The sequence below is a fragment of the Antedon bifida genome, chromosome 3 (genome assembly GCF_963402885.1).
Source record: "Antedon bifida chromosome 3, ecAntBifi1.1, whole genome shotgun sequence".
Lineage (NCBI taxonomy): Eukaryota > Metazoa > Echinodermata > Crinoidea > Comatulida > Antedonidae > Antedon > Antedon bifida.
In genome coordinates this window covers 21873456-21885408 of record NC_136228.1, presented here as the reverse complement: position 1 = coordinate 21885408, position 11953 = coordinate 21873456, and the positions used below count along the sequence as shown (strand labels likewise).

The following is an 11953-nucleotide window of genomic DNA, read 5'->3' as shown; positions in this document are numbered from 1 at the left end:
GAGGGTTGCCTAGGTATAGTACTAGGATTTAGCAGCTATTGTCGAATTATATCTATTGTGTAAGTGGTTGAATTGCATTTGTTCAGTAGTAGTAGTACTAGTACATTGCATTGTTGTGAACACATAATAAATACACACTATTGCTTAACAATTTCTTTCGGTTTTTGGGTAGCCCTGAAAAGGGCTGTTTGGTTTGAGATTGTTTGCGGTTTGTGGTAGCCCTGAAAAGGGCTGTTTGGTTTGAGGTAGCCCTGAAAAGGGCTGTTTGGTTTGAGTTTTTTTTTTTTCTTTAGGGTTTGGCTGCCAACATGGATGGCGATGTCTTCACCCAATGTTCCTTCATTGCACTGGTCAGAATACCAAGGTCATCGTTGAATCCACGGATGTTGGACTTGAGGGTGTTAAGCTGAGCGTGCATGCTCTCCCCTCCCTGCTCTCCATGGAATCCCAATCCGAACTTCCATCTTCTTATCCATTCAGACACATGTTCTTCCAGAATGTGCATCTTGGGAGGCTCTGTTTCTTGAAAGTGTTTCCGAAAGAACTGCACATAATCTTCAATGTCTGATTCTTCAGAGACAAAAAAAAAATGTAATAGATAGACAGACAGGCTAGATAGACAGACAGGCTAGATAGACAGACAGGCTAGATAGACAGGCTAGACAGACAGACAGGCTAGACAGGTTAGACAGACAGGCTAGACAGGTTAGACAGACAGGCTAGACAGGTTAGACAGACAGGCTAGACAGGTTAGACAGACAGGCTAGACAGGTTAGACAGACAGGCTAGACAGGTTAGACAGACAGGCTAGACAGGTTAGACAGACAGGCTAGACAGGTTAGACAGACAGGCTAGACAGGTTAGACAGACAGGCTAGACAGGTTAGACAGACAGGCTATCAGGCTAGACAGACAGACAGGCTAGAGATACAGGCCAGACAGATAGGCTAGAGAGACAGGCCAGACAGCCAGGCAAATTTAACTCAATATATTTACAAAAATATTGTTGGTGCTGAAAGAAACTCATCGAAGAATTTAGTGGAGCAGCTGAAGTTGAGATTTTAGTAGAAAAATAATAAGTATTGATTTTACCAAGCTTCAATATCATCTCCTCTGTGAAAAATGAGGCACAATTGTATTGCCTGTGGCAGTTCCCAAACAAATTAAATAATCTTCCATATTTTGTTGTGACACTGACAACATTCTCTTTAATTTCTGGGCTGAGTTCTATTGCAGTCTTGCATATTTTTGTCATAAGTGTTTTGATATTTTCAGGCTGAAAGTAAATAATTCAATGATAAAATGAATAGTATAGTATAAAAGTCAAATGACAATGACATTACTATAATTATATAACATAAATGAAATACCTTGCAGCACTTATGAATATGGTTACCGACAAACGATTTGCCGTGATATGCCTGTCTGTTAACCCTGAAGGATTTCAGCACATCATCAAGTTTTGCCACCAAAGGCCCTTTTCTCACTTCAGGTAAGTCTTTAGAAATATGGACTGCTTCAGCTCTCTAAAACCAATAAATATATTGTTAGAAAATAAAATAATTCTAAGGAAAAATGCCACCTGTATAGAAATGTTTTCTAATTGTCTGATTTAAACTTACAACTTGTGCCTCTTGTGCCTCTTGGCTTTGAATCTCGCTAATTATACTCTCAGTTGTTCCACTGGTGTCACCCAATAGCATAAAGACACTTAAGTAATCTTTAAGTTGGTCTATTCCATTGCGTATGTCTTCTGCCTTGTTTTCTAGGTCTTTGATTTGATTTGACATGGCAACGTGCTTTAAGAATGTGGGGATATTGGTAGGAGTTTCGAGACTGTTTTGAAGCAATGCACTATCAGTAGACTTTAAAATGATGTCATCCAGTTGCTGGCAAGCTGACTCCAGACTGTTGAAGTGTTTTAAATATAAGCCTAGGCTTATATGTAAGCCAGGAGGACATACCTATTTAAAAAAGTGAGGGAGCAAAATAATTACCTTGTTTTATGAAATTTAAGAGTCATGCAAGCTTTTAGAAAATAATGTTTTATTACCTACATGGTCAATGGGAACTTGTATCAAAGGGCTGGCAATTACATTATTGTAGTTCTTTGCTTTTGAAATATTACCACCAGCCTCTCTGAACCTGTCCAAGTCTTTCTTCAGAGTGTCCAATGTCCTTGGGAGTTGGGATTTGTGTTTTTTGGTTACATGGCACCACAAGCAGTAATGTCGTCCTTTAAAACAAAATTTAATACACATTTGCTTTCAAATATCCATCATTTATTAATTGCTAATAATTGCAGTACTGTACCTGTAATACATATATTGTTTGTTTACCGTTTGCACCCGTTAGGCCATATATACGAGCCAAATACTCGTAGTCACCGAATACGAACACTTTGACTTGTTTTCCCCTATTAAGAAAATGAAGCCAGTTAATAATTTGTCTTAATTTACACAAATATATTTGTACAATTTTGTGCAATATTTTAATTTTACAGATAAATGGTATATTTACCTTAATGTGGAATTTTGCAGCTCTTCGAGTTGAGGCAAGATATCCTTGAGGCCAGTTCTTAAATTAAAACTGGAATCGGTGGCCTCAAAGCAATTGATGATGATTGTATTATTTTGGGCATTGGGGCGTGGTACATGGCAAAGCTGAAGCATCTGCTTGAAATTTCCACCACCCTTGTCCCCTCCGATCTTTACCCACATCTCATCTGATGGGATGTGGCCATCGTGCCATGTTAGAAGATTTAATCTGTAAAAGGTATTGATATTTATTTGATTCATTTTTTAAAATTCAGTAATTAAATTAAATCTGTTAATGAAAGCAAATAAAAAACCTACTTTTCTAGTTCATCATATTGCTGGCAGATTTTTTTGTTGAGACTTGCAACAGAAACACATGCAGTTTTTTGGATGATTGTATCCCCTGTGTCATTGCAGGAATGTGCCATAGGGACGTATTCAGAAATGATGTTGTCGTCAATGATGATGTTTTTTTGGTGCCTCATTTTTGCCTCGCATTCTGTGCTGACACCATATTTTTTTAGCCAGCTTTAAAAAAAAAATAAAATATTAAAAACTATAATGTTGAGGGTGTTCGATTCAGATACTGCAGAATGTTGATTTGTTATTTACCATTTCAGTTCTCTGTTTTTTTTCCATGTTAGGCCAAGATTTGTTTTTAAAGATAGCAAATCACCAGTTGGAAGACGTATCGGACTTTTAAATTGAGAAAACTCATCATCTCTTTGAGCTTCTGAATCTCCTCCACTTACTGCCGACCGTACATCATCGATGAATTTACTTCTGTTGTGAACAGTTCTCCAGCCTGCATCAGATGAGCTTTTTCGTGGTATCGGCATCGCCATTGTTTTTAGTTTCTGGTTTTTGAAAAAAGGTAATACATTTCTATAGTTGGTGTTATTTTTAGTAATAAAATTAAGTAAACTTGTTAGTTTTTATTGAATTTAAGTTTTAAGTTTTTTGTAATAATTAACAATTTGATTATACAGTAATAACCATTAAAAAAGTACCTTTCCTTTAACACTAAACTCAGTTGTGTTGTTGTTCGACTGTTTCAATTTTGCTTTTAGGATGTGTAGACCAACTTCCTCCATCAGTGGCGTTACTGGAGTACCAAGTGGATGGTTTAATATGTCATCTATTTGGTTCGTTTGTAGTAATTGATCACGAGGAGTGACTGGCGTTGATGTTAAGTTAGTTGGCGATGATAGATAACAGTGGTCTGGCAGGCATACATGGTCACTGATACATTTACATTTCACTACAGTACGACATCTTTTACATACAACAGGAACAGACAGATAACATTCAGCAAAGATTGACTGAACATCGTTAATACATGAAAAATGCACAGGTACATTACATACAGAACATTGGACAGTATCACAATCCATATACAACGGTTGAATGCAGGACTTGCACATAACGTGATGGCAAGATGTAACCACAGGAAAAGACGAAACAAGTTTACAAATACCACATTTAAAATTATCAAGTGAACTTGAAACATGAAAGGAGCCAGAAATTGGCTGAAGAAACGGAGGCTTTAATTTTTTAAAATGTGTTTCCACTGCAACGGTAGTTGCATGTATTATTTTATAGCTTTCAGTTGCTAAACCTCTTTTCTTCTTCTTCGGTCTACCGCCACTTTTCTGTGTCTCAAATTGGGCACATGTACTACAGTCGCCTGTTCTATGATGGGGTTGCCACTGGGTTACATTGCATGTTTTGTTTTTTTGCAAATATCCCATGCACAGCAGACAGAAATACTTGGGGTGAACACCATCAATATCTTGCAAAATGTTGATGTTTAAAGCAGTTGAAAATTGTGGTTGAAAGTTGGAACAAGCAAACTGCCTGATTTCCTTGGCTCCTTGTCTGGAGGCATAAGGTTTTAGCCTGTTCCCACATATACGACACAAGTAATTTAGATTTATAACATGCTTTTCCATATTCAATTTTAATAAAAGAATGACGTTTTACACAGTGAGGCCTATACTAATATTAATATATTACTAGTATTATTTTGTTAAAGTACAGGAAATAGTCTTCTACATCGACCTGAAATAAAAAAAAAATTAGAATAGGCTCAACATCAAGAGTGCATTTTAAGTTTTATTTGATAATAAATAAATAGTATCTTAGAATTGAATAATGACAAAAAACTCTGAAAATTTAATTATTACAGAAATTATATGCCTTGTATATTAATTAATGTTTTTATAATGATACTTTTGGTAATTTGATATGCCTATACTAAAATCGTTTTTTATAATTGTTTTTGCTCACTAAAAATTTTGAAAATTTCACTAAGTATGTATTATTATATTAAAAGTAAACATATATTTAAAAAAAATAAAATTATGAATTCTTACCGTAGTTATACGACTTTTAATTGTCTTTTTCGTCGGCGCGATTGTTTGTTTATCGTTGCCAAGTAACGAAACTACGAAGGTATGTTTACGCCCTCTATTGATGAGTGACGTAACCAGGAAGTATCGAATTTCAGGCTTTTGCATAGCGAGCGAACATACGTGGGTACCGCACCACCACCACCACACAACAACACACACACGCGGGCTCAGCACCAGATTTTAAAGTTGTTAGAGGAGATGTAAGTAATATTGAATTTACTTTGTTGTAGTAGGTCTTTCGCCTCCTCCTAGTTAGTAACTAGGAGGAGGCTAGTAATTATTAGCAGTAGTAGCCTACAGCCTATGCCTTGTGTAAGACTGGGCCTAGCTAGATAGAAGGGATACAATTCTACTACTTATTTATTTAATAATTTTATTAAGTTATAACCTTTTTTGGAGAAAAGCCTATGCCCTTTTTTATGTATGTAAAACCATTATTTTATGGTACAACCATGAAGTTATTTTAATTTATATCCGGACCATGGATGGATAAGCATGGTTAATTACTGATAAGCAGGAAACCGACTAATTTAAATAAACAATTATTAATAGTACTGTATAATTAATAAACACAATGCAATCTTTTATAATGTCTGTAAAGGAATAATATTATTTGTTGTTAATATTATTTTATTGACTATTGTTTTTCATTTTTCAAGGTGTTGCACTCACAGTCGGTTTCTAAGAAACCGTTATCACCTTGGGTTATCTGCAGTGAGTAAAGCTTATTGGATGGAACCAAACCGAAAGTATGTGGTGGCAAAACCAGTGGCTTCAATTGACGTTTCATCAGCAAAGGCCAAAAAAAGAAAACTAGATGAGTCGATTGATGAGGGCACCCCAGATCCACCAGTTTCAACTACTACAACATCAGTGGAAACACGCACAACGGCTTTCCATGTCATGAATGACCCAGGGCTTGCATTCCTTGTCGAGCAGCTGGCACTGATTGCACCAAAATCTGTAGTCCTGAGTACTTTGCCTAAATACTGTGAGGCATTTGTTCCAGTAGAGGTTGAGGAAAAGTTTCCACCTGTTATGAGCAAGCTGTATGATGCAGAGGCGCTGATGCTTTCGTATCCTGAGCTGTACTGTCTGTTGTCATGTACTCAATTGGTAATGTTGAACTTAAAATTGAGTACTTTTGACGGACACCACCGATGACCCTCTCCACATGAATTCGTAAATGAGCAATTTTTCTTATGGTTTCCACCTCAAGAGCAGACAGCTGTTGTTTTCCCTTCTTAAAAGCAGGAATCTTTGCTTCGCAACCATAAAACCCAGCATCATCTTTTATGTCAAAACCTCGGTCGGCAAGGATGACATCCCCAGGTAGCAGATAATCAAAAAAATCTGACGTCAATGTTATGGTCTTATCTGTACCTCTGCCTCCCCATGCTGCAGACAAATATGAAATTTACCTGCATGGAGTGCAGCCAATTAAAAACTTTACTGTATTGTGGTGCTTGTAGCTGAAAAACAGTTGTGCCCTCGCTTCAAGACTTGAGGGCCGCTCGCAAAAAACCTCAAAACAGTCAATTATTACTGCTACCTTCGACTCCAATGCAATTCGAAATTGCATTGGCATGGTTTTCCACAACACCTCCCTTTCTGGCCATACAATAAGCTCTTGTTCCGCATAGACATGGCATCCAGTCCCGTATTAAAAACTCGACACTGTTGAGTCACTTATATGAAATCGGTACGCAATGTCCTGATTTCTAAGGTTCAGTCTAAGTTTGAACAGTACAATTAGTAACTGCTGGAATCGACTTACTGATGTTCTACTCGGGAATCTTTTTTTAACTAGTTCAAAAACCAACATCAATACTGCAAATGAAGGCAACCCTGTGTAGAAATGAGTTCGCTCATTGTCATTTTTAAAAGTTAACTCTGTTATTGGCGACTCCTGTAACAAGGCCTGTGACTGGGCCTGTAAGACATCTATGTCAGCACAACACATAGTAGAGTTTGGTTTTGATATGTCAACACAGACACATGACAGGAGAAACATCTAAGATCTAAGATCTAACAAAACTTCCACAGCAATACATTTCTTTTTTTTTTTCAGTTCTTTTTTGTGACCTTTCGTATCGCTCCTTATCACGTTTTGCGGTGTGATCATCCAGGTCCAGCCTGCCCATGTCTTGAGTTGGAGCCCAACATTAGCGAACGTATGTACACTACGTTGCCCCTCGCGGTACTCGTTCCACAATGTTGTAAGTCTCTCGTTTGCCACCTTGCTGCCTGTTCGTGTTCTTCTCAATTCATCTCTGTATATCATCTCTACATTGATCGATACTGTCGAATTTCTTGGATGGTTACTAAATGTGAACATAAGCCGATTTAAAAAGGCATGTTTAACCGATTTATCATGCACGTCCGATCAGTGTGACAGCGCCCTCCATTTCTCCAATATGCGCCGGGCCCATGTGTGGATCGAGGCTAAGAATCAAACTTTTCAAACGACAAATTACAGTTAATTATCAAACTTAAATAGTAGTATATGAACTGGAACTAAATAATTTGATTTAACTTACCACGTAGACAACGCTGGTCGAGTCCTTCTTACAACAGAGCATATTTTATACTTATGGATACAATAAACCGTGTTAATCAAAACCCGAAAAGTAAGGTTGTGAATGAGCAGCATACGCAAAGTAAACATACGTAACCAAGTAACTTTGCGCGCCTTTTCAATGGCACATGATTACGCAACTTCAACTATTATCATGATTTGACAAGTGCCTGAAACTTTATTTTTCCTGGTTGAAATGAAATCATTAATAGCAATTACTTTTAAAAAATATTATACTGTATACTGAGATGAAGTGAGGTCATGTCAATTTTTTTTAAATAAGTATGTAAGTATGCTTTGTATTGGAATAGGTTTGTGCACGCTGCATAAGTCCTTTGTACGCTGGACAAAGATTTCTGTGCAATCTATAATACATGTGACCTTTGAATAGTTCTCACTAAAGCAACTCTTGTTTCTTCTTCGTTCCTAGCACCTCCAAATTGGAATTCATACTTGTCCTGCCGCAGCTCTCCATACTGCATCAAGTCGTTTAGTATGTTTTCATTTAACAGCCTAGCTCTATCAGCTTTTTCCACCATGCCTTTGTGATTGTCATCTATGTGCTGCTTCTTATCTTCTGCTAAGGTTTGTGTTCTTTCTGCATCAATTTGTTTGTTTCGCAAACAAGCATTCTGGCCTTTGAAAGTAATCTTCCTTAAATCTGATTTTTTTGAAAGCCATTCCAACGTCTTATTGCATCACTATCTTACTTTCCACACAACTCAAACTGTTTCGGAGTTCGGAGCTGTAATGGTCAGTAATCCAAATACTCTCTCACCACTAATATTATTACTTGTACATGTTCTTTTAACTCATAGCTGGTGGTGTTGTTTACCTTTCTAGAGGGGCTTATCTCTCCCAGTGGCTCTTTGCACTAATTTTGTTAATCTTTTCCATAAAAAACACAGGGGAGCGAAGGGATCTGTTCAACCTGGTAGGATGCGTCTCACTGTCCGGTTCGTTGTGGAACATGTATGGCAGATATCTACAGTGTACCTAGTATATACCTGGTATAACGGTAAGCTGAACCACTATCAGGAGGGATTGAGATTGTGTCAACATGTATTTCCTAATTAAGACTACTGTCTTGAATGAATGTGTCTCGAGGATACAGATGTTTTAGAAATTTCTCGATCTTTTTTTGTTTTTATTGCGACGTCACACGATATGTGTGGGTGCGCCGGGGGATGGATCGAGGCTAAGAATCAAACATTTCTTTTAACGACAAATTACAGTTAATTATCTATCTTAAATAGTAGTATATGATGTGGAACTAAATAATTTAACTTAACTTACCACATGGACGATGTTGGTCGAGTCCTTCTTACAGCAGAGCATATTTAGCAGTGATATAATAAAACTTGTTCATCAAAACGCGAAAAGTAAGGTTGTGAAGGAGCATACGCAAAGTAAACATACGTAACTTTGCGCGCCTTTTCAGTGTCACATGATTTTTTTTTTAATATGTATGTATGCAAGTGTTAAAAATAAGAAAAAGAAACATTAATTTGTTAGTATTTTTATAGCCGTCATTAGTTTCTTTCTTCTTTGTTGCTAGCACCTCCAAATTCGAATTCATACTTGTCCTGCCGCAGCTCTCCATACTGCATCAAGTCGTTTAGCGTGTTTTCATTTAACAACCTAGCTCTATCAGCTTTTTCCACCATGCCTTTGCGATTGTCATCTATGTGCTGCTTCTTATCTTCTGCTAAGGTTTGTGGTCTTTCTGCATCAATTTGTTTGCTTCGCAAACCAAGCATTCAGGCCTTTGAAAGTAATTCTTCCTTATCTGATTTTTTTGAAAGCCATTCCGACGTCTTATTGCATTTATGCATTATGTTACTTTTCACATACTGAAACTGGCATTCGAAGCTCACTTTATGTAATGGTCAGTAATCCAAATACTCTCTCTGTCTTGAATGTGTCTCGAGGATACAGATGTTTTAGAAATTTCTCTATCTTTTTTCTTTTTGTTCCGACTTCACACGATGCGCCGGGCCCATTTCCCACGCCTTTCTGTTATGAAAGATGGTTGCACAAGATGACATGTCGGTTGCCTGAAAGCAAACTGTGTTATCCTTTTTAAACTGTCGTGATATTATTACAACTAAATTTCTAATGCGATGATATTCCTATAATGATCATCAATACCTGTAAATCTATTTACAGTATTTCCCGCCAGGAAGTTGATTCTAATTAAGAAAGGTTGCACAAGATGATTCTATATCAGATTGCACCTGTATACTAATGATGATGAAATGCCTAACATCAATATCTGAAGAACCTCTCCATTTGGCAAGTCTTTACATGCAGCAAAGGCATCTTATGGCTCATAAACATGAGTGACCCCCACCAATGATTATTGGTAATAGTAACCAAGAATTTCCTCATTTCATGGTGGTTTTTTAATTGAAAAGTGTAATATCTGCATTTGCTATTAATTGTTTCTGTGAGCTCGTCTTCTCTCAGCTTAAAGCCAGCAGCGCCAAACTGCTTCTGCTCCTGTAGGATGGTTGATGTGGTTTTTTGTTTTTGGACACAATGGCTTCTTATTTGCCAATTCGCCATTTCCTTTTCAGTAAAAATAACTGACATCAGTGCTTTTAGCAATAAACTTGGCTTTTTTGTCTTTCTTAGAAGGCTTTCGTATGCGCTAACCTCCATGGTGATAGCAATGTGTAATGTAGACCACCTATGGTGATGATTGAACATCTAAAAATTCTTGTGTTACCTTCATATTCCATAGCGTTAGCTGACCCCTCATGATTTACATTGCGCTCCAACTGATGCTATAGTTTCTTCACCATTTCTTCTATCGAACTCGACTTCCTTTGAAGCCATGTTTGCTTGCTTGTTTGCATAATATTTTTCTGAAGAATTTATTACAATGTTAAATGTTTGTTTTATTTGTTCTGATTTGGTATAACTTTTTTGACAATACAGTACAAAGATTGACTTGCTTAAAAATAACAAAAAGTTAAAATACTTCTTAAATTTATGTACATCTTAACAACATGCACATTGAAAGGAATATACACAAAAATAAAATTTTAGATTGTAATCTTATAAAATTTCAATCAAGATAATTTCTGAACACAAATTGAACAGTCTTGTACAGAAGTCAGAGGTCACTCTTTATTTTTTTTAAATGAATTGTTAATTACCCAATGTGTTTAACCTGATGTTATAGCTAACACTGTTAGATTATTAATTGATGTTAACCAGCCTCTTCTATCTGTTGTTTGAATACATCTGAGTCCCAGTGATTTTTTCCAAAAATGATAACATTCCTAAAAAAAAATCCATATGCTGATTAACAATTTACAAGGAATTTCTTCAAGCAAAAGAGCAAGTGAATAAGGATGTTGCATGGCAACAATGCTTATGAGCAACTGAAATCTAACCTCGCACTAAGGCAACTTATGAGGAGATATGTGTAAAAATATTGTACACTGGAAATAAACTTAAATTACACAATAATAAGTGTTACTGTACAACAACATAATAACTGAATGCAACAGAGCAGATGAGATTGGATGAGAAAGTTTATAAACGTCTATTGAAATCCAGACTGAGTAGTTCACAAATATGCAAGGGTTATGACGAGATTGAGTTGAAATTAATCCAGACATGTCATGAAAAAGAAGTGGATAAAATGGATTGTGAAAGAAAGAAATCAAAAAGTGACTACCATACAGATGGTATATGATAATATATATATACTGGAAGAATGTTAGCTGGAAGTTATCTCTTTCGGACTCCCCAGAAGCATTTGAATAACAGATATTTAGTGGTCAATCGTGTTAAATAACATGCCTCGAAAGTCAAGTAAAAATCATTGTTTAGCTATAACATCAGAGTGACTTAATTTTGGTAAAGTATGATAACACACAAAACAACAGGTTAGTGACAACAGTTTTACCAAAATATAAACAGAAAGAAATGGAATAGAAAAAGAAACAAATATACCATACTCTTTTAAAAGGTTTCAAAAGACCTTTTTATGTTTATCAATATGGAAATTCAGATGAAACATAAAGTGTGCAAAAATTATCCAAATGAGTGATTAAAAATTATTTTTATTATATTTGAATACACCATTTCTCAAAAATATCCTATTTTACATTTTACAAATATCATATCTCGTGGGCTCATGATTTACAAATAAAAAAAAGTTATATTTAATTTAATGACTAAACAACTTTTTCCTGTTCTTCTGTACTTTCTCTTTTTTGGACCCATTTATTATATTCATAGCTGAGCTTGGTATTTGGCGATAGTTTGATTTGCACATGTGGTTCAGTCCTACCTACTGTACACAGAGAAAATTGTATTGTATTTCCGCTGCTTGTGACTTTATTTTCAAAGCACAGTCATGTAGTTCTTTCTGCAGTTTTTCAGCCACTTTTGATTGGATGCAGTAAA

At 36.2% G+C, this 11953-nt stretch overlaps 2 protein-coding genes across 2 annotated transcripts; both read right to left on the bottom strand.

The window, feature by feature from the left end:
* Positions 1–1103: 1103 nt before the first annotated feature.
* On the bottom strand, positions 1104–1854 carry LOC144838238 (uncharacterized). The gene is made up of 4 exons (XM_078693589.1): positions 1622–1854; positions 1370–1525; positions 1198–1275; positions 1104–1112 (listed from the first exon to the last, which is right to left on the bottom strand). Exons 1-4 carry the CDS (start codon positions 1787–1789, stop codon positions 1104–1106), a joined length of 411 nt encoding a protein of 136 aa, XP_078549715.1. The 5' UTR covers positions 1790–1854.
* A 4132-nt stretch (positions 1855–5986) lies between these two features.
* LOC144838236 (uncharacterized) lies at positions 5987–6964 on the bottom strand. Its single transcript, XM_078693588.1, is given in 1 exon segment — positions 5987–6964. A coding segment is annotated over 1 exon segment (978 nt).
* Positions 6965–11953: the final 4989 nt, after the last annotated feature.